General features: G+C 37.4%; 4 protein-coding genes across 5 annotated transcripts; 2 read left to right on the top strand and 2 right to left on the bottom strand.

Moving 5' to 3' along the window:
* The first annotated feature begins 59 nt into the window (after nt 1–59).
* Nucleotides 60–2183, top strand: LOC107029084 (plastoglobulin-1, chloroplastic-like). The gene is made up of 3 exons (XM_015230393.2): nt 60–977; nt 1409–1604; nt 1669–2183. Exons 1-3 carry the CDS (start codon nt 229–231, stop codon nt 1978–1980), a joined length of 1257 nt encoding a protein of 418 aa, XP_015085879.1. The 5' UTR covers nt 60–228; the 3' UTR covers nt 1981–2183.
* Nucleotides 2184–2301: 118 nt separating this feature from the next.
* Nucleotides 2302–5410, bottom strand: LOC107029085 (dolichol-phosphate mannose synthase subunit 2). Of its 2 annotated transcripts, XM_015230395.2 has the most exons (4): nt 5284–5326; nt 3263–3265; nt 2969–3081; nt 2302–2743 (listed from the first exon to the last, which is right to left on the bottom strand). In XM_015230395.2, exons 3-4 carry the CDS (start codon nt 3056–3058, stop codon nt 2591–2593), a joined length of 243 nt encoding a protein of 80 aa, XP_015085881.1. In that variant the 5' UTR covers nt 3059–3081; nt 3263–3265; nt 5284–5326; the 3' UTR covers nt 2302–2590. The 2 variants fall into 2 exon arrangements, with proteins under 2 accessions (XP_015085881.1, XP_015085880.1); XM_015230394.2 differs by lacking the exon at nt 3263–3265 and having other exon boundaries at nt 5284–5410.
* A 1498-nt stretch (nt 5411–6908) lies between these two features.
* On the top strand, nt 6909–14764 carry LOC107028489 (syntaxin-22-like). Its single transcript, XM_015229569.1, has 7 exons — nt 6909–7497; nt 8305–8398; nt 8649–8788; nt 9083–9157; nt 10395–10552; nt 10632–10732; nt 14341–14764. Exons 1-7 carry the CDS (start codon nt 7310–7312, stop codon nt 14404–14406), a joined length of 822 nt encoding a protein of 273 aa, XP_015085055.1. The 5' UTR covers nt 6909–7309; the 3' UTR covers nt 14407–14764.
* A 121-nt stretch (nt 14765–14885) lies between these two features.
* LOC107028488 (pre-mRNA-splicing factor CWC22 homolog) lies at nt 14886–20406 on the bottom strand. The gene is made up of 7 exons (XM_015229568.2): nt 18997–20406; nt 18603–18792; nt 18389–18492; nt 18152–18254; nt 17729–18027; nt 16055–16360; nt 14886–15750 (listed from the first exon to the last, which is right to left on the bottom strand). Exons 1-7 carry the CDS (start codon nt 20404–20406, stop codon nt 15409–15411), a joined length of 2754 nt encoding a protein of 917 aa, XP_015085054.1. The 3' UTR covers nt 14886–15408.
* Nucleotides 20407–22577: the final 2171 nt, after the last annotated feature.

The following is a 22577-nucleotide window of genomic DNA, read 5'->3' as shown; positions in this document are numbered from 1 at the left end:
CGTAATTTTTAAGAATTCTAGCAATTACTAGCCAGATATATTTCTTTTATAATTCTTTTAATTTAAAAAAATAAACATGAAGTCAAACTCCTCCGGGAAGAAGAAGAGAAAACCACGGTCGTGTCCGGTGGCATCTCCAACGACCACCGCCGTTTGAAGGAGAAAATTCACTTCATCGGCCGGAATCTCTGTCGTCACCGACGCTAAAAGCTGCCGGAAGGAAAAAAAATGTCTATTCTACCTTTGCATTCTCTCATTTTCAACGTTAATACCACTGTTAAATCCTACTGTTTTACTTCATTTCTTCCTTCTTCTTCAATATCAAGCTATAGATTTAGAAAGCTTTCAGAATTTTCAACTCATTCATCATTCGATGATTCTCGAGAATTGTTTGTACCAAAAACCAAGCAAAACGACGATGATTCTGATGATAAACCATTCTCATTTGTTGATGAATGGGGCGAGAGGTCGAAACCGGAGCTCCGACCCATAACGAAGTTATCGGAATCGGATCCTCCTATTGACGTAGACGAATGGGGTAGAGCTGAGCTTGGGATCAACAACTTTTCAGGGATTGAAGATGAGTGGGGCGAGAAGTCGTTTCCGGAGCTCCGACCCGAGAAAACGGTATCGGATTCGGATCCTCCTATTGACGAAGACGAATGGATCGGTGCTAAGCTAACAGGCAATAACAGCATTGATAGAGTTAGTAATCAGGGTGTTTCGGAACCTGAATCGATGGAGGAAGATGGATGGGACGAAGCTGAGGTAGTGGGGAGAATCAATGCAGGTGTTGAAGAAGATGAGAGAGTTGCAGAGATGAAAAGGTGCTTAATTGACACGGTTTATGGGACAGATTTTGGGCTCAGGGCTTCATCTGAAGTTCGAGCTGAGGCTCTGGAGCTGGTTGCTAAGTTGGAGGCAGCAAATCCAACTCCAACTCCAGTTGAATTGCTTGACGGGAACTGGATTTTAGTGTGAGTTCTTGTTTCTCATTTCAATTTTCTGTTTTGGGCTTATTTACCTGTGGTGGAATGATATCTGCTCGAATTGAATAGAGTCTATGTTGCCGGACTTCCCAAAAATGTTGTTGCACCCATGTCGAATACTATAAAAATCACTACTTTTGGAGGATTCAACGTGCACCTATGTCATTTTTGAAGAGTCCGAGCAACATAGATGATCACGGAGGATTGATACTTGATTCCATCTTATTTAGAATATATAGAAGTAGATGTTTATTGAATGATTGATTGTCTTATATAGTCCCTCACTAGAGTAGAGTACAATTGAAGAGTTGAACTAGTTGGAAATGTAACCATTACATGCACTAACTGGATTGAGGTAGATAACCACAGGGATACTACTATGCACAAACTCATCCTTATGTTGCTTCCTGATGTATCAGGTTTACTGCATTTTCTGAGCTGTTACCTCTTCTGGCTGTGGGCACCATTCCTTTGTTGAAGGTCGAAAAGATTAGCCAAACAATTAGTACGAGAAGCCTTACCATAGAGAACTCAACTACATTGTCAAGCCCTGTAGCCACCTCGTCTTTCAGTGCAACTGCTAGCTTTGAAGTTCAGAGTTCATCAAGAATACAGGTACTTTGTAGAGTACATCCATAGCTGTGTGCATTCATATACTAACTAGTACTTGCCTTATCAGATTGAAATCAAAGAAGGGACATTGAAGCCTCCAGAGATCAAGTCAAAAATAGATCTGCCAGAAAACATGGATATCTTTGGCCAAAACATAAGTTTGTCACCTCTACAGCAATCTCTGGGACCTCTAGAAAATGTCGTGGCAGGTATAGCCCGGACTATTTCTGGTCTACCTCCTCTCAAGGTTCCAATTCCAGGTGAGAGGACAAAATCATGGCTTATTACGACATACGTTGACAGTGATCTCCGAATTTCTAGAGGAGATGGCGGGCTTTTTGTTCTCGTAAAGGAAGAGAGTTCTCTTCTGGATCAGTAGCAAGGTCCGACCCTGTATGTACATGATATGTAGATGTCCTTCGAGCTTCATATATACAATATATAGCTGTAAAGTTATATACATCTTGTCTTTTTAATCTATAGTGCCATTTGTATAGCCATTACTCAGTGGAAGGAAACTGAAAATTGGAAATATTAAGAGCATTTGTTTATAATATATGTTATTATAAACAAATATAATAACATTCGTGAGTGAAAAGCATGTGGTGGTGCGTACATTCTACCTTCCCTACACCCATCTTATTTGATTGTATATTTTCACTCGTGACGTTCAAAGTAGTAATTGATGATACAATGGTGGTGATCGAAACCAAAAGACTTGTTTCGTATAACTGTCATTGATCAAAGTTTTTTACACTCCTCCAGCTAATAACAAGAGAATAAATCAACCATGTTTTGTTTAATACCTGTGTGTAGTGAGTAGTGACTACTACAAAATCATATCGAGAGGTTCCAAATTGTAGTTGACTCGAGAATACAGAAAAAAACTATGTGCTCTCCGGCATGGGCTATTCAAAACGAGAAGCACTAAAAAGATGATCAATTATCATGAACTCGATAGAGCAAACAATGGACTTGCATCAGCTACATCATGCCTTCTTCTTCTTGGACTTGAGCATGACGTATCCAATAAACACGCTCAATAAGCAGATCAGCGCCACTGCAGCATATACAGGAATGAGAATAGCGTATTCTTGTGGTAGAAAATACTTGTGCACGAAATGATCGCTATCAACAAGAGGCTGAAAGGACAAAACAACATTTGCACATCAATCTCCCGATAAAACTTAGGTTGCAAAGGTCAGCTATGTTGCTCGGACTCTCCAATAATGTCGCCACACCTGTGGTATCCATAAAAAAACGTATTGCTTTTGAAGGATCCAACATGCACATGGCGACATTTTTGAAGAGTCTGAGCAACATAGAAGGTCAGTACAGAATGGGATGGAAGAGAATATGAGTCTGACCAGAATGATAACCCAGAAGGTATAATATGTAAAAATAGACAAACTAGTCAATGTTAAAATGAGCCCAACAGCTCTGTCGGCTAACTCCATCGAGACTTCTCTGCTTGTGCCGCCTGTAAAAGAAGAATGTTCTAGTTAAAAACTTATATGCCTTACAAGAGAGGATCAAAACAAAAAAATTGGCATGGTCACAGGTTTGTCAGTACCATAGAAGGTTCAAGGGACTAAAAGGAGAGAAGACAGAGAAAGAAATACTCGGATGAAAGTGGAACACAGTCCGGAAGGAGAACTTACCCCCTAAAGAGGTTGTCCCCGATAGAATCTCAGCTCAAGGAGAGATGAAAAAGAAGCAGTAATGAAATAGAGTAACATCAGCAACATAATAAGATAAAGGAAGCCACAGAAATATGTATCATGACCATTTGAAGGAATGTGTTGCATACAATATCTACCCAATTATTCATCCATATGTCTTGACAAAGCAAAAATTCAGAAAGCTACATGAGCAGTTCTCTCAAGTCTCAATGTACTCTTGTTGCACTATCCTGAGTCCTGACCACAAAATGATACAACTTCTCCTTCTCAAGATGTGGATAACGATGCTTTTAACTATGATAACAGCCCGAAGAAAGACAAGGTAATAAACGCATCTACCTAAAAAGAACTCCAGGTTATGAATCCCAAAATGAAGTCATAAGATAGGGGAGTAAGCTTGGCCACATAATTAGGCCCTAATTCTACAGAAAACTCATTTGTTAAGTATAGACACAATATTACAATTTATATAAATAACTTATCTTCACTATTATCTTATTTTGTATTATGATGACATGACGATTTATATAGCTGACACAAACTTGTTTGGAACTATGGACACAATATTACAAATTAACACAAGGTTGCTCATTAGAGTTAGTCAATATCTCAGATCTAATAAGACTGACTCTTAGTATTTCCACCCTCAATAAGAACTAAATTTTGCAAGGCCCCATGCTTGCCAAGAAAGAGGAGCTATGTCCTCGCACTCCCAAACAGCAGACAGCACACGTGAATCATACTTTAAAAAAGGTTTAAGTTAGTCAAGCTGGAGAACATAAAAAGGAGAACACTTGACACAGAATCATAAGTTCTCGCGGTGTTACGAATGAACAATAACTAATCATTAAAAAAATATGGGAAAAGATAAAACTGTTCATCAATTACACAGAGACAAACACCTTTAGTCACAGATTATTTAATAGCAAAATTATAAAGAAGAAAAAATAATCACCCCCATCTCTCAATTTGTAAGCAACTCCACCAGAAACGGTAGGTATATCCATTTCGATAACCAATATCTTTCACCTCTTAGTAAAAATTTCTAAGAACTGCTATTCAGAACTAAAATAAAAGAAAAGCAGCAACAAAGTAAAAACTCAATATTTCACAATTCATTCCCATAGCATATTACCAGATACCCATTCATTTCAACTTGTTTGACTTACATTCGTTTTTAGTTTGTTTAAAAGGAATGTTCCTTTCCTTTTTCCGCAACTTTTTTATTTTTGACTTTTCATATAGCGTGTTTAAGACCACAAGATTACAGAGCATTTTGATATATTCTATCTTTTTTTAGTTTAAGACACAATATTCAAAAGTCTTTTTTACTTTCTTAAACTTCGTGCCAAGTCAAAACCAAGCAAATAAATTGAAACGGAGTGAATAAGTTTTTTTGTTCCTCCACTTTCAGGCTATTAGTTATCACTGAACTTCCAACAAGGTTCATACAACAAAGACCTTTAGACATGATTTGACTCCAAAAGCTAAAAACTTTATACCAGAAAAAGGCTAGAGTTGCAAGAAACATCAGGGTCATGATTGATCTCAAAACTGATATGCCCATTCGTATTCCAACAACAAACTATGCCTCGGTCCCAAACAAGTCGTCCTCAACTATATCAATCCCCACTTCCATTTAGGCTAATTTTATACGAATTCGACCAACAACAACAACATATCCAATGTAATCCCACAAGTGAAGACTGGGGAGTGTACTGTATTATGTACGCAGACCTTATCCCTAACTCATGCTTGAATTCCAATTACCCTATTCAGAAACTATGGAACATGAATCCATCATCTCAGTTAATGATCAATAAATACTACAAAGATCACGAAAAAAAATGGACATTTTGATGGACACTCAATCAATCAATAAAACTCAATAAAATTGGCAATATGACTGTGGGAAATGGAAAAATTATAAATAAAATCGCAGAAATTCAGAAAAATAATGAGACCCCATTAAAGTAAGAGAAACAACAAACTTAAATCACCTGAAAAATTCGGTTCTTGGTGTTGAAGATTTCTGCTTTCAGAGCATGAAGATCGCCATTTTCAAAGAAATTGAACTTGGGTTGATTTTCAATTTATTTTTTGCACTTTGCGGTAATTGGACCAAAATATATTGGGCCCAATGTTTACATGGGCCTAAAATTGAGAGTGGGTACCAAAAGAGAGGAAAATCTTTCACTAATAACCACACCATCAACATTATCGCAATAATCTAACGAGCGAGGTTTGAAAAAGATAAAATGTATAGACTTAATCATATCTTTTATGGATTAGATAAACTATTTTCGATAGACTGCATTTAGTTTTAAAAAAGTTGTTATCTTTTAGTTTTAAAATTCACGTGTGACATTCTAAAATAACAAATTATATTACAAGATGAAATACAAAATTAACCATTTTAGGATCGTAAAAATCACAAATTTGCTAAATTTAGCAACCTCGTAATCAAATTTTAAGATCTCCAATAAGAGGCTTCAATCATCGGTCTGAATTTTTATAATTGTCAAGGTCTAACTTCATATTTGAGTTCTAACGTCTTGATTTTGGTAGCTCAACCTTTTAAATTTTTTGAAAATGAAGTTGGATTCCACCCGTTTAAATTTTCATAGGTAAAGGTCTTAAGAAGAATAAGAAACGATAATAATGTAACACGAACAATCTAAAAATCGTAACTAGCACTTAAAGTGGTATTTTATTGACTATTTAATTACTATATTAAAATTCATAATAGAACAATTCAAATTCAAATTTATACAAACAACTTAATCCTTGACCTATCATAGTCCAATATGTTTAACTTGACAAATATTAGAACCCAAATTATATTATTGAAAAGACCAAGACATTGTTTGAACAGGCATTCAAGGGTAGGTCATATCAATTAATAAAGTTGGTAAAAAGTAGAAAATTTAAATTTAAATTTCAAACACCACAAAATATACTAGTAGATCTTTATATTCTTTAATCCTATGGTTATGTCCTTGCTAAACTATATATATATTATGTTTAGTTACTTTCCCGCAATACTTTTTCAATCTACTGCTACCTCTCTTCAAACCCTCCACAATCAATCTGTCACACATCCTCATCTAAACATCTTACATATTCTCTTCATGTACCAAATCATCTCAATATGCTTTTCTTACCTCTCCACTCCCATCCTATCCCTAGTATCTCTATACCTATCTCTTTTAATACACCCACATATCTATCTTGACGTCTTCATTCTCGTTATTTTCGTTTTTTTGAAAGTGGACGCTCTCGATCGATCTATACTTCACTCATATAACCACTCAATAAAACTGATTTTATTTCACTCAACCTGACTCTAATACAATGGGCAACATCCTTATCTGTCTCCCAATTTTTTTAAATTATATTAATCTAAATACTTGAAGCTTTTTCTCTCATTCACGACTTGCACATCGATTCTCATTTCCACGTTAGATTCAAATGAAGTAAGCGATTACACTATGTTTGAATAGACATAATACATAGACATATCTTACTTGTTCAACGATTTAAACATTTTTAAGACACATTTATATATTAGTTTGAATGATATAAAGGTAAGCTGCCAAGTGGCAACCAGCTGAGCTGTGTCACATCCAAAGGGACAATGAGACCTGCCACACACAAAAGGCAAAATCATTTCCTTTCCCCTTTTCGAAAGCTAAAAAAGATTTCATTTTTACTTGTCTTCTTCATCAAAAATTCAATTTTCTTTCAAATTCCCCAAAACCAACTTCCATAACTTCATAATCTTGACATATTTGTGATAAAAAATTGATCTTGTTTGTCTCTGTACATATAATTACAGATTCTTGGGTTTTGGGAATTTCACCTGAAAATTTTGGACTTCTCAAAGTTCCCTCAATTTCCTTACAAATTTCCTATACCCCATTGTTCTTATTGTGATCAAGATTTTATTTTATTTATTTCTGTGTATTTAACTGTAGATTTTAATTGTTGGGTAGTTGAGATTTTTCGAAGAAATAGAACAAAAGTATGAGTTTTCAGGATTTGGAATCGGGTCGACCTTTGGGGTCTCGTCGGTTCCAGACCAATGGGAAGCAAGACCCGACCCAAGCAGTGGCTTCTGGAATCTTCCAGATCAATACTGCTGTGTCTACGTTTCAGAGGCTAGTGAATACACTTGGAACCCCAAAAGATACACCTGAGCTACGCGATAAGTTGTAAGTGTTCTTTGACATAAACAATTCAAAGTTTTGTATCAGATTATTTGAATCGCATAACTAGTGTATGTTAGTTTTAGCTCGTCGAAAGTTCAGAGTTAAGGGGAGTTAATATATGTTGAGTTCAAAATGAAATAGTATAATTATGATGATTTATCCAAAAGGAGCTGAAAATGGATATAGTATATTATGACTAGTTTGGGATAGATTGTTGATTGAGGTCACCTAAATGTGTGGCTTAGTGGTCAATGAAGTCTCCGGTTCTCAATCCTGGTAGAGGCTAACCATGGAGTTCGGGTTCTCATTTCTTGTCAGAGGCAAAAACAAAAAGGTGATTGCTTGCTATCTGTCCAAGCTTTGGTGAACATAGCTAGATGGTATGGTGGAAGGTAACAAGTATATCGTGGATTTAGTCTACTGGACTATTAAGGGTGGCTGAGCAATTGTTTACTTATTGCCTATCAAATGCTTTCTGGATGGACTGGTGACAAGTGTTGTCTCACTCCTTCCCTGGGAGAAAAGAGGGTTGACATTTGAGGTGGGTTACTAGGAAAATGAAAGGGTGGTGGGGAAAATGCAGTACATTGATTTTGGAAAATGTTGAAAATTGTCTGTTCAATTTTTAGCTAACCTCTACCAGACGCTCCACGTTACGGTTTTTCCAATAGTAGTGTTTAGAAGCAGTGTCAAGTGTTCCAAGGGAGCTCAAAGATGTTGCCTAGCTTTTAGCATGTGGTTAAAAGTAGTAGTTAGCATTTGATCAAACATTTGTTTGGTGGTAAATATGCTAATTTTGCTCAACTGCAGGCACAAGACAAGGGTTCATATTGGCCAGTTAGTCAAAGATACATCTGCAAAACTTAAGCAAGCAAGTGAAACAGATCATCATGCTGATGTTAGTGTAAGTTCCAAAGAGCTCGATATTTCTCCTCGTCACTTTTGTTGATCTTGATGGGGATGCCCTTTCAGGTCACATATATTTGAAAATACTGTTCATCTTATTTCTTTGTTAGTTTCTTATATACTAAGTTCTCATCTTCTTCTTTTTTGGAAGTGGCCGACTGTCTGAACTCTGATGTTTATTTCCTCATCTTCTTATTCTATCTTTTCTCTTACTTGTATGAATTTAAGTTCATGCTGCTTTTTCTCAGGCTAGCAAGAAAATAACAGATGCTAAACTTGCTAAAGATTTTCAAGCTGTCTTGAAAGAGTTTCAAAAGGCTCAGAGACTTGCAGCAGAGAGGGAGACAGCATATACACCTTTCATTCCCCAAGCCGTTCTTCCTTCTAGGTAATGTTAGCAGCAATGGTCATTTTTATGGGACTTCTCATTTAGTAAACAGAGTTATTGGCATATGAAGAACTACATTAAAAAAAAAAACTTGTAGTGCTTACTCTACAGTCTACAGTCCCATTTTTATTGACTTACTAAATCATACCCTTCATCTATATTTGTTGCCCCACATTTTTGCTCATACCCTTCATCTATATTTGTTGCCCCACGTTTTTGCTCATACCCTTCATCTATATTTGTTCCCCACATTTTTGCTCATACCCTTAACTTGTACCATGTCGTGGTAAGCAGTTACACAGCCAGTGAGGTAGATGTTGCCTCAGATAAGAGTCAGGAACAGCGAGCTCTTCTTGTGGAATCAAGAAGGTGAGTTAGTCTAGTCCTATTACTCTTTTTTTTTTTTTATAATTATTACTAGTTTTTGCGCTTGTGTCTAGATGGTCAGTTAGACTCGTTTTATCTGAATTCAGAGATGCATTTAGTTGAAAAACATTGATGGTTGAATTGGTTGCTAAAACTCACCAGAAGGATTGCCATCAATTATAGGCACACAGGGAAATGAATTCATCTTTGAGTTTGGTCCTTAGACAACTGTTGGGTTAGTGCGAATTAGATAGAGGACTATTTGCTGTGGTACAGAGAAATCAGATAATGAAGATCGGGGCTTAGAGTGTTGTGAAATGACATACCTATGGGTGTTAAGATATTAAATTTATGTGTTGTTACTGTTGTCTTTTGATGAATGATTCCATGTGGTTACTTTAGGAGCTCGAGGGCATTGAGAGAAAGAGTCCATATGGATTCCGAGAGCACCAGCTAAGGTGTGCTTCTTTGTATGGTTGGCAGCTAGGGGAGTGATCTTAACTGTGGAAAATTTGTGGAAGAGGAAGATCAATTATGTTTGGTGCTTCATGTGTAAGAGTGCAGGTGAAAATGTTGATCATCTTGTCTTGCACTATAAGGTGGCTAATCAGTTATGGAGGGTGGTCCTCAATTTGTTCTGGATGCAACGGGTGATGCCGGGTACAGTCAAAGAGCCTTTGCAAAGTTGAACTCATAGGAAGGGAAAGAGAAGCTCAAGGGCATAGAGTGTTGATCCTTTAGCAATCATGTGGGTCATTTGGAAAGAGACACATAGGAGGATATTTGATGGGGTGGAGCAAGATTTTGTAAATTTTGCATCGGAGAGTTCTATCTCTAGTTACTTTTTGGTTTACTTACAAGGTTCCTATGTTCCTCCATTTGTTTTTAAAAATGATTTACCTTATCAAAAAATTGTGCTTACTATTAAATGTGAATTAATGTATCTTCTATTCTTTTGTGAAAAGATGAGGTACATGTAGTTATTTAGATCTTCATAAAATCCTAGGCATTCATTTGTCCACATCAAACCTGGGAAAGGGAACAGAGCAAGTTGAATTATAATTCACCCTAAATATGAGCACTGACATGAAAATTCATTTGTTTCCATGGAACAATAAATTGAAAACTCACATTTCTTGGCCATCTTTTGAAGTTGCATTGACATCTGTCTAGCATCTTTAAGATATTTATCTTCACTTCTGATCTGGTTGTTTTGTGTTCCATGTGCCCCTTGCTTCAGACAGGATGTTTTGTATTTAGACAATGAGATTGCTTTTAATGAAGCTATTATCGAGGAAAGAGATCTTGGAATACAAGAAGTACAACAACAGATTGGTGAAGTGAATGAGATTTTCAAGGATCTTGCCGTGCTTGTTCACGAGCAAGGAACTATGATTGGTAAATCACTTTCCTTTGTTTATAACTTTCAAATCCTTAGAGGACATTATTTGACGTATACGATTCTCTTTTTTCTCAGATGATATTGGCTCCAACATTGACAATTCTCATGCTGCTACTGCACTGGGGAGATCGCAACTTGCTAAAGCTGCAAAGATCCAAAGATCAAATTCGTCTCTGGTACTTCCATTACTTATACAAATTTTCCCTGAACATAAATCTGGCTCAGTTTTATTCTGCTTATATTCCATTAGAATTTGTATGTTAAGACTCTTGAATCTTCGAGAATTTAGATGTGGACGATTGGAACCTGTCATAGCAATAAGGTGCTGCATTTTTGCAAGCTATGACTAAATGGTAACTAGATGTTCTAGTTACAGCATGGTTTAATAGAAAAGGAGAGTGGTGGAGTAGTTACGCCAATCTGCTACTTTTCATGAATCATAACGATAAGTCAAGTCATGCGATTAGTTTCATAGGTTTGGTTTAGTGACAGTATGATGGGAAATGTGGCGAGGTTGGATTTTTCATCTTAGGAGTGGGACAATTTACGATGTGCTGAAGGTGGACAGAAACGGATCCAAATTCATTCTTGAAAGTGTTGGGAATTAAACACACAACACACACAAATAATCTAGAGAAAAGAGAAACGGAACACAAACGGGACACACAAGAATTTAACGTGGTTCGGTTTCCCTACTCCACGACTGTAACAGGAGGATTTTATTTCACTTGTGCTACTACAGAATTACAAATACAAGGATCATATTTATAGGAAAACCAAATGGTTAACCTAGGGTTTCAGTAATGGGTCGGGCCGGCTCACAAGCCTCCACAAAGCCCAACAATCTCCCACTTGGAGGCTTGAAGAATTTCAACTGTCATCCACTTAGAACACTTGTATGTCTAGTAATCTTTTTCAACTCTCTCCTGCTACAGCGGCCTTCTCATCAGTCAACTGAAAGGCCCGTTGAAGCTCCCCGAAGCTTCAACACATCAGTCACGGCTGAAACTGCCCTTGACTCGTCCTCGGTCCCTACCGGCTCCCACTTGAGACACGAACTGCCGGATCCTAGAACTCCCTGAGAACAAACACTCTCCATACTCAGCAAGAAATTTTCTGGAGACGTATCAACAGCTGGAATACTGGTTCTCTTGACCCACTGTCTTCTAGGAGCCTTGGCTGAAGCACGGCCGGTGCTCCCACTGCCACAAACGCCTCTGACTGGTCTTCCTGAACCTTTCCTTGCTCGTTCATCCTGAATCTGACCTGTGGCTCTGGGTTTCTTTCTTGCAAAGACAACCTTCTTCTGCCCACGAGATTCTGTGAACCGGACTTTGTTTTTCTTCTGAACTGGGACGGTCACTCCCTCAGACGGTAATCCGACAATATACAACGATCCTCTTTTTGTTCCACGAGCCATGACAAGATTGCCCCTCACGACCTTCCACTGCCCATTTCCGAACTTCACATGATGTCCCTGTTCATCCAACTGCCTAACAGAAATCAAACTTTTCGTCAAGCTTGGAACAACTCTGACATCCTTCAAGGTCCAGAAACCGACTGGCGTCTTCAGCACCATGTCACCCATGCCCGTAACATCAAGAGCTCTATCGTCTGCAAGCCTTACCTTTCCAAAGTCTCCAATAACCAGATTCTGCAATGCTTCACTGCTGTGGGTAGCGTGAAAGAACGCACCAGAATCCATGACCCAGGAATCCACATTGCTCTCCGCGCAACAGATAAACAAATCCTCGTTGACGCTGTCTTCTGCAATGTTGACTTGTTTGTCTTTCTGGCATTGATTCCTGAAATGCCCCACCTCCTTGCAGTTCCAACATGTTACACCTGAGCCATCCCGAGCCTTTGACTGACTCCTTCTTCGGTTCCTGCTCCCACTACCTCTGTTATTTCCTCTGCCTCTGACGACGTTTAGCATATCACCTGATGATTCTCCAGAACTCCTTCTTCTGACATCCTCGCCAAGAACGAGATCACGAATCTTCTCAAAGGTGAATCCATTAGGTCCCACTGAACTGGCAACTGCTGTAACCGTTCCGGACCAACTGTCAGGCAATGATGATAACAGTAGTAAAGCTTGAACTTCATCATCGAACTTAATGCCAACTGACAAAAGTCTGGCTAAGATCGAATTCAATGAGTTGATGTGCTCGGTAACTGAACTGCCTTCCTTCATCTTTGTGTTCACCAACTCTCTAATCAGAAAAATTTTGTTTGCTGCAGATGGCTTCTCGTACATGTTAGACAAGGCTTCCAAGATGCCTTTCGCTGTCTTCTCCTTAAGAATGTTGAACGCAACATTCTTGGTCAACGAGAGTCGGATAACTGACATAGCTTTCCGATCCAAAACTGCCCACTCTGCATCAGACAATTTTCCTTGCTTGTCACCCAACACTACGTCCAAATCTTTCTGAACCAGCAAATCTTCAATCTGCATCTTCCACCAACTGAAATCTGTACCATCGAACTTCTCAATTCGGAACTTCCCATCTTCTGCCATCTCAAAGGACTTCGGCAATTCCCTTAACGGCGTCTACAGACAGCGGGCGGCGATTTGGACGATGCTCACGATCTGGACGCTCGCGGCTGGATCTGAGGCTCCTCGACGCGGCGGCCACTGGAACGGCGCGACGGACAGCACACGGACGACGGCTGTTCGCACCCTGCGCGGTTCTCCTAGCCGGCTGCTGCTTGAGGTTACCCACACGGTAACGGCGGCTACTCCTCCCTGCACACAGTTCTTCACACAAGAACCCTAGGTGACAATTTCTCACAGTTTGTGTTACAATGTTGTTGAAACCTCGCTCTGATACCAATTGTTGGGAATTAAACACACAACACACACAAATAATCTAGAGAAAAGAGAAACGGAACACAAACGGGACACACAAGAATTTAACGTGGTTCGGTTTCCCTACTCCACGACTGTAACAGGAGGATTTTATTTCACTTGTGCTACTACAGAATTACAAATACAAGGATCATATTTATAGGAAAACCAAATGGTTAACCTAGGGTTTCAGTAATGGGTCGGGCCGGCTCACAAGCCTCCACAAAGCCCAACAGAAAGTTCTTAGGACTGCCTCACTGCACTTTTAAACTTATGGGTTCAAATATAATAATTAACCATATTTTAATGATTTTCATATATATATATATATATATATATTTGAAAATAGTGGCTTCAACACCGGCTAGCACTATTGAACAAGCGAGTCATCGGTTCGAGCCCCCAGGAAAGAAAATGATTGCCTTTGAAGAAAAAAAGTGAACTCGCTAGGCCTTCAGAATAAAGACGATTCTTTTTATGCTTCAAACGATAAAACCTAGTGGTCAATTAAGTGGGTTGAGAACCATGAGGTTTCAAGTTAAGACTCCAGTAGATACAAGGTGATTTGTTCCCACAAGCCTTGGTGGACAAAGTTCCCCGATACTTGTGCTGGTGGAGATAACAGGTACCTGTGGAATTAATCAAGCTTGCCCGAAAACCATGGTTATTAAAACAACATATAGTGGGTCGAGATGAACACACATCCAAGAGACTACATCTGTCTCTGGAAGTGGGGTTAATTCTAAAGCCCTTTTGGATGATGTTGAATCTTTCAACCTCATCATTTTCCCTATCAAATGTAGGTGGAAATATAATTACTAGTGTTCATGACTCGCCACTTTATACACACGATGCATAAATCTTTCCATCTTATATTTCCTTGCAGTACACATATATCGTCAAATATAATTTCTTAACGGATTTTCTTTTCTGCAGACCTGCTTGCTTCTGGTGATATTTGGGATTATACTTCTAATTGTGATCATAGTACTTGCTGTATGATCAAAAGTTTTTGGTATGGGAGAAAGAGATCCTAAACTCTTTATCAATGGAATTGACGATGTTCTTGAGGCACCATAAAGTATGCTTGTGGTGTGATCCATGAATCTTTTAGGCATACTTGAGAAGTTGTGCAACTGTGACATGAAGTTTCATATGCTGTGTTGGTGGTGTAGGGGTGGGGGTGGACATGCGTGGGCTATGTTTGTAAATTTTGTGTTTGTGTTTGCAATTGTGTTTGCTGCCATGTAATGGCTGGTTTGTTGATAAAATTTGATTCTTACATTTCTTGCATGATCAAGGCACCAATAAAACGAATCTAGTCCATAACTTATTCATGATATAAGCTGTCATTTACATAGCTGCTGCCTATTTAGTTACAATTTTTGACCATAACTTATTCATGATATAAGCTGTCATTTACATAGCTGCTGCCTATTTAGTTACAATTTTTGTTTTGATTCTGGAATAATTAACCTATATATGTATCAGCTTGGCTTCAACGCCTCCTGTTTCTTTTCCGGAACAATTAAAATAGTTTGAATGTTCAGGTTTCCAAGCAATACAAGGTTCCCCTAAACTTCTATTTTCGTAAACGGTGAATAATTGTAGTCATAAAAAAAACAAAATCTAGTGCTGGGATTCTGAACAAGTGAGCAAAAGATCCACAAATACACCCTCATCAAGTCTTTAGAGAGGCTCTTTTAGAATTCCAGTAAAGCTTAATAACAAGATACAATCTTAGAACTGAGCTCTGCTTCTCTTCAAAACATCTCCACTACCTTTCGCTTCTATGAGGAGCTCACTTCCACATTTGTTTCCGAGGCCATGGTTTGAGATGTTGATCATCCTTTTCCACACAAAACTCGCCTTGGTTGCAGTCTTTACATTCATATTTCTTCTATAATTAAGTCCAATCAACTCTAGAATCAGAGACAATAGAATTTGAAGACACTGCCAAATCGTACAATTTGGTAATTTGTTCTTTGAAGATACATGGCTCGTTTATCTTCTCCTCCTCCTCTGCTTCCTTCGACTATCATCACTTTCACTATCACTGTCGTCAGAATTGGATGATGATGATTCAGTTCCTGAAGACTCTGAACCAGACTCATCATCTGATTCAGAAACGGGCTTTTGTTGTTGCATTATAAGCCTAGGCATGTTCTTTAGATACTCTCGTAGATTTTCAGTAATTCCACCAAGACCAATTGAAGTGAAAAAGTTGATAGCAAACCTTGTATTCTTGGGATTGTCCTTTGGGAAAATAGAGTCGAGAGAATCTTGCATGGTTGGGTCGTTTAGACGCTCATTCAACAAGCGGATACCAAGGTGCTCCGACATTTCCTGCATATATCACACATTTTTTAGTGAATTTGAAGCTAATGGAACAAATATGTGATACTACTGCAAATGAATGTCTACTATACATCCCCAGCCTGCCTGTAAGGGAAAAAACTGATATGCTTGGACAGATGCAACTTTTGACATAAAATAAATATTCAGAAACAACTATTGATCCTGTTCATACTAAAGAGAGTTCTAAAAAAGTAAAGATAAAGCTAGTTTTCTTTTTGATGAGTACAAAGATACAGTTAGCTGTAACATGTCTGAAAGAAACAAAGAGTATTAGAGATCAAAGTAAATGTACCTGGAATAGGATTTTAATAAATATACGAGAAGAGGAGGTTGTGTCCTCCTCAGTCAGCCGTATATAAGCCAAAGCATGCCAAGGAAGAGCATCAGTGCCGAGCAAATGAGCAAAAAACTTGGCGACATTACGAAGTTTATTAGTTTCGAGCCGGTGGATCATGGAGTACTGCTGCACAAAGCATTTCTCAAAGTTTTCTTGATGGATTTTGTTAATCATGCAAAATCGCTGTCCCAGTAGTCCATAGTAACGAAGATAAGTCCTCTCCTGACTGCAGCACTCCAATAACATTATGCACAATTCCATCTGCATGGATCAAATAAATATCAATCAGTTTTCTTTTCTTTTTCACAGTTTCTCAAAAAGTTATTAATTAATACAAGAACGAATAAACTGCCACAGGACAGAATGATTACAGTACCCCCACATGCACGCACACACAAATGCACAACCAGAAATGTACAACACCACACTCAGTTCACTTTAAGAAGTCTCCATCTCCTAGAGAAACCAGTACAAATACCAGGCTACCAAAATCTGTTACTTGCTGACAAAAGAATAGTCATACTAATGTTGAATCTATCCAGTCCTAAAATATGTTACCATAATCTAATCTTTCCCTGACATTGAGACTTTAGAGTGAAGTAATCTAAGAGAATGTGTTCCTTTTTCTTTTCTTTTTCTCTCTTTTTCAGGACATAACTGAAATACTTAGTTGAAGATTAGGTGGAGTACTCTTTATTCAAAACGAAATTGGTGGAGTACTAATTACTAGCCTCAAACCACATATTAATATATTAAACCAATAAAGGTGTAGATGTCCAGTATTATTTCTTTTTAACTAATGTGACTGAAGTTCTGGTACCTCTAGACTCCAGTACATCAAGCAAAAGCATCAATATACAAAAAATAGATGAAGAAGTGTACTCTTGATCTAATAAGTAGAACTGTCAACCCCTTCAAAAGCCTACATTCTTTTCTATAACATTCCCGGAGCAGACACAAAGGTTCGACCCATATTCTGTTGTGATGGATGTTCCAAGAGAACTACTATTTGCTGGGAAGAACCTGATAGACTCCAAAAGTGAAATAAAAGATGCCACTAGTCCAAAGAAACAGTGAAGTAGCAGGTGACTTGTGTCCTCCTATGATAGTTACAAATGAAGCATGCGTTAATTAATTCCGCAATTTATCAATGTTAGAAATTGCATTGTGGGCTACATGAATCTCCACCTGCATGGACCACAAGGTAAGCCAATTACATGTTACCCTACGTCCATGTCCATCTGATTCCTCAACCATCAGTTTAACGGAACATGAGAAATATGGTTTACGGGATGCATGACAGAATGATAATGCCTCTATCCATGAAAAATACGAGGAGAAGTCAGATTCAATGGAAGCTCATGTTTTGGTTATTTCTACTCTTATTTTGTATCCAGAAACTAAGTTTTCCTACACCTTTTTCAATCTTCAATTACGTTTTCCTTTTTAACTTATAGCCCTTTATATATAATGTTTAACAAATCAAAGGTGACATTACTATCTTTCGAAACTCAAAGCACATGCAAATATATGGGCATGTCAATCCATATAAGCATGCACACAGTTTCACGAAGGACATGACTCAACAGTAGCAGAACAACACAAAATATAAGAGATCATGATACCAACCTCCTGACCAGGCTCTAGTTTGATTTTCAACAGCTTATGCCCTGCTTCTTCAAAGTCAACGCTAGACATAATAGTAAGGTAAATCGTTCTCCGAAGGTTGATTAAGTTTGTCTCTGTTTCGTCCTTTATTTGCATTTGCTCCTCATCTTCTTCTTCAGACTCTTCATCTTCATTGTCATCTTCATCCTCTGATTCGGCATCAGAGTCTCCTTCTTCAGATTCATCACCAAGTATTGCCTTCTTTAATTCTTCATACTTTCTTTCGTTCTCTAGGAAATTAGGATCCGGCTTGAAAATATCTGAGCATGCAACGCAAACATAAAAATTGATATTCCATATAGTTGCTCCACGAAACAAAATATCTAGTAGCCTCCAAAGGCAATCCGTTTTAATATTTTTACTATAAAATCGATCATGACATACCTAAAGTAATTTCTGGATCTATTGTATCTGAAAGAGAGACTTCATGTGTTAATTGATCTTCCTGCTCAACAAGGTCAAGTTCTGGACGCACAGCTTGGTAACCCTGAGTAGGATGCATGTAAGGGATCTAATATTCTTGCTTTGATAAGTAAGGGATGAAATATAATCTTGCCTCAGAGAACAATAAATTATCGAGTAGTATTTCTTACTAAATAAACAATTAAAAAGCAAACTCACCTGAAATTTTGCTTTACGCAATGCAAATAGGCTTTCAATTAAGAACTGAACACGTCTATCTATTTCTCCTTCATGAAGTATACCACGGAACCGCTCAAAGATTCCTATTTAAAAGGAGAAAGGTATTAACATGGCAACCAAAGCAAAATCTTTATATAAATAACGAAAATATAAGTCGTGAATATTCTATAACAAACTTCCAATGTGTACTCACCATGTAATCCTCGTGGACAGAGGTCCTGAAGCATTGAACCACATTCTGTAACAAAACCAACTGCAACCTCAACACTATCATCAGTAGGTTTCTCCAACAAAACCGTGAGTAGTTCAAGAGCAATAAGCTCGTGGACGATTTGTTGGTTCACAAGGTGAGCAATAAATTTGACAGCTGCTAACAGCTGAGGCTGCAAGCATGAAAAATTATGGGCAAGACAAATTACGACAAGATTTTTTTGTCCAGCCAAGGTTATGAACAGATTCGGACTGCATTGAAGTAATTAGACTAACCGCACTACTAGAGATACAAACCTTATCATTTGTAGAAGAACAATACAGTATGTTGCACAAATAAAAAATGTACTGCAAGCACGAAAGCAAGAGATACGAACCTTATCATTACGTTTATAAGCTCTTTGCAGCTGCAGTATGATCCTTCTTAACAAAAGATCACCCACTTCAGGGAACTTGGTATTAACGACTGCAACCAAAGCAGCAAACACACCAGTAAAACCCGGAGAAGCTATTTGGGACTTCATACAGGATCTACAAAACAAACCCCTCCCTCGAATTAAATTCTCTGCGAATAATTCTGGAATAATGTTTTTGAGGTTTGCTGCATTAACTTTATTCACCAGTCCATTGATACTCTTTCTCAGAGCATCCCAAGTCATCCTCTGGTACTCAACACTGCTCTTGTCCTGAACGTCCTTCATCATCCTAGCCAATTTGAATGGTGGAATGTACACTCCCCCACTCCTGCCCAATTTTGTTGTATCGACATTCAAATTAACATCTTGCTTTTGCACCTTGGAAACCTCACTGGCTTTCAGAGCCCCATCTTCTTGGGTATTATCTTCCCTATTATTGTCTTTTCCATGCTTATCAGCCCCAATCCTTTGCCTTGTATCCTTTGTATCATTGGCATCACCATCATCCTTCTTTTCTCTTTCTATATTCCTACTCTTCTCTTTCCTATCCCCTTCTCTACCGTCATTATACCGATCAACCCTACCCTCCCTTCTCTTTTGCACCTTTTCATCATCAGACTCCCGTTGCTTTTTCTCCCTCCAATCATCTCCATTGTTTCGACTCCTCTCCTTCCTATCGTTTCTTTCATCTCCATTCCTTCGACTCCTCTCCTTTCTATCGTCCTTTACATCACCAGCTTCACTTTCATGTCTGCGTTTCCTCTTACTTCTATCATCTCTTTCAACGTCCTCATCAACTTGGCTTACATTTTTTGCGCTTTCCTTCCTACCATCCCTCCTTTCATCATCTTCTTCACTTCCATCCTTTGGTCTCCTCTGTCTTCTGTCATCCCTTCCAGCATCATCTTCACGGTCATTTCTTAGTCTTCTCTCCCTCCTATCATCCTTCTCATCAGCATCTACCTGTTCACTTTTTCTCCTCCTCTCCCTCGTTTTATCTCTGTCACCTTCATCTTCTTCTTCTTCTTCTTCCTGCTCTTCTTTTAGCCTCCTATAACCCTTTTCAGCACTATCTTCACGTTCATCTATTTGACTCTTCCGCTTCAAATCATCATCGCTATCATCCCTAGTTCCACGTTCAGTTCTTCGCCTCGACAACCTCCTATCATCCCTTCCATTATTACCACCACCACCACCATCATCATCATCACCACGTTCATGTTCAATTGTTCGCCTCCTCGCCCTCCTATCACCTCTTCCGCCATCATCATCCGAGCTGCTTCTATCCCTATACCGTTGCCGCTCAACTTTCTTCACATCCTCATCGTTCCTTCTCCTACAATGTCTATTGTCACTCAAATCCTTCTCCATAAGCTCAACTTGTGCTTCCAATCACAAAATTCAATAATCAATTATCTAAAGCACACAACGATGTCTACATACAGTAATAGATGAATTCCAGGAACACTTCCACTACAACAAACGCCGGAATCTATGTGAAGAAAACGGGACCTTTAGCCTCGCCGGCGCCGGCGAAAGTTCCCGATTTGGATTTGGAATTGAGAAAAAACAGAGAGAAGAATTCGGGTAGGGGAAGAAGTGGATATTTTACCAAGCCCGATAATCAGATCCGCTATGGATTTTTTTTCACTATTTTTTTAAAAAAAAACAATTAAATTGAATAAAAAGCAATATACGATTTAGAATATATTTAACTCTAATTTCTAAATATTAAAATTAACATAATTATATTAAGTATTTAAAAAAAAATGGTTGAAACAATATCCATGTTATGATTCATATTTGCCAAAAAGTACGCTGACTTTCTATAAATGTTAATATATCTAATAATCTAGAATTTCGTGTCTTTGTTTTTGAAGGGGCATGTATGCAATGCAATGCATGGCATAGTACATTTTATTTTGGCTTAAAGTCATGTGCAACCACTTAAAGTTGTCCGCAAAATTCGCTTAGACAACTTAACTCATCCATATGCCGATTGAACACCTTATTTGTTCAAAAATCATTTCCATTAAACACAAAACGTTGACATGGCAAAAAATGTGTAGTACACTTTCTTTGAGCGCGTTAAGTTATGAAAAATAATATATTTTCTTTTTTTTTCCATTAACTTTTACACCTAATTTAATTTTTTAAAAAAATTAACAAAAAAAAAAGAAGAAACATACATCTTCTTCCCAATATTGCTGCAACTATTCTTCCACCATTTTCATAATCTTTTTACATACGCTACACACCACCACCTCCACCTCTCTCTTTCTCTCACCCTCTATCGTTCTTCTTCTGCTTTTCCTTTTTCTTTCTTATGTTGATTTATATTTCAAATATATTGACGAAGTCCTATTAATTATGATGAAAAAAGATATGAATAGATTTTTTTTGGAAAAAACTTGTTATTATTATTTTTCAATTTTAACAAATCTTAATTAATGATTAAGAAAAAGTGCATGATTGGAAGAAATACCATTTCCAATATTGAATTAGATTCAAGGAGAGGGGTAGGTGGGTTGATCGGAAAGAAAACATATAATTTCAAATTAAAAGGAAAAATGTCAAAGTGAAAATGGTTATTCGAAACGTGATTCGATTTTGTGTCTTTTGGTAAAAAAATGTGGAATTTAAAGTTGGGGTTGGGTGGGAGTGGTTCTGGAAAGAAGAAGAAGAAGAAAAGGGAAGGTTGCTCTTTTTTAATTTTTTTTTCTCAAAAAATAGTTTTTATTTATTTAATTGTGTTTTTCTGGGCCCGATGCCAGATGTCTCTTTTTTATTAGCTACCATGTCATGTCAGCCGCGAGTGTATGACACACCACCTTTATTTTTAGTTGATTGTCAAAATATGTTCGATAGGTATTTTTTTAAACTAAAAAAGGTGTTCAATTGAAACAAGTCTAAAATAAGATGCCTAAATGAAATATGTGGACAACTTTAAGTGGCTGTAGATGACTTAAGCCTTTTATTTTTACTGTATATAAAGTTCAATGCACAGCTAAGTATGTATTTTTCTTTGAAAGTTAATTTTCAGTAACTTTTAAATTAAAAATAAAAAATAGGGGTACTTACTTTTAATATTCTTTTAAATTATTTTTACAATATTTAAATACTCTTAAGAGCTGATAATTACTAAAAGTCAATTTAAACGGACATTTATATTATTAGCAAGATGAATCTCTTTTATGTCGTCTTTTATATTTCCTTGACTAATAGAAATAAAAATACTAGTTTTAATTTCTAAAAACCCTACGCACGAAAATATGCATGATATTATTGTTTTCTAATTTCTACTTGTTAAATCTTACACGATACTTATCTCCGTTAATTAAATAACGGTGGTTATTATAGTAAATCATAGTAGTTTGATTAATTAAGTACATATTTTCATTCAAATTTATATATGATATAAAATGCAAATAATTTTTTTTTATAATTTAGCGGCTAGCTTCATTATCATTCTCATAAAATCTTTTTGTAAAACTACTTTTCCATGCTATATATATGTCATAATATATAGTACTTTATATTAG

This window comes from Solanum pennellii, chromosome 8 (genome assembly GCF_001406875.1).
Source record: "Solanum pennellii chromosome 8, SPENNV200".
Lineage (NCBI taxonomy): Eukaryota > Viridiplantae > Streptophyta > Magnoliopsida > Solanales > Solanaceae > Solanum > Solanum pennellii.
Note: the sequence above shows the minus strand (reverse complement) of the source record. Positions and strands in the feature narration are given on the sequence as shown.

Coding starts and splice junctions, on each gene's coding strand:
- LOC107028489 (XM_015229569.1), top strand. CDS start 7,310: ATGAGTTTTCAGGATTTGGAATCGGGTCGACCTTTGGGGTCTCGTCGG. Junction 10,553..10,631: donor CGAGCAAGGAACTATGATTG/GTAAATCACTTT, acceptor CTTTTTTCTCAG/ATGATATTGGCTCCAACATT. Junction 10,733..14,340: donor AAAGATCAAATTCGTCTCTG/GTACTTCCATTA, acceptor TCTTTTCTGCAG/ACCTGCTTGCTTCTGGTGAT.
- LOC107028488 (XM_015229568.2), bottom strand. CDS start 20,406: ATGGAGAAGGATTTGAGTGACAATAGACATTGTAGGAGAAGGAACGAT. Junction 18,793..18,996: donor CTTATAAACGTAATGATAAG/GTTCGTATCTCT, acceptor TCATGCTTGCAG/CCTCAGCTGTTAGCAGCTGT. Junction 18,255..18,388: donor TGCGTAAAGCAAAATTTCAG/GTGAGTTTGCTT, acceptor CATCCTACTCAG/GGTTACCAAGCTGTGCGTCC.
- LOC107029084 (XM_015230393.2), top strand. CDS start 229: ATGTCTATTCTACCTTTGCATTCTCTCATTTTCAACGTTAATACCACT. Junction 978..1,408: donor GACGGGAACTGGATTTTAGT/GTGAGTTCTTGT, acceptor CTGATGTATCAG/GTTTACTGCATTTTCTGAGC. Junction 1,605..1,668: donor AGAGTTCATCAAGAATACAG/GTACTTTGTAGA, acceptor TTGCCTTATCAG/ATTGAAATCAAAGAAGGGAC.
- LOC107029085 (XM_015230394.2), bottom strand. CDS start 3,058: ATGGAGTTAGCCGACAGAGCTGTTGGGCTCATTTTAACATTGACTAGT. Junction 2,744..2,968: donor CCTTCTGGGTTATCATTCTG/GTCAGACTCATA, acceptor TTGTCCTTTCAG/CCTCTTGTTGATAGCGATCA.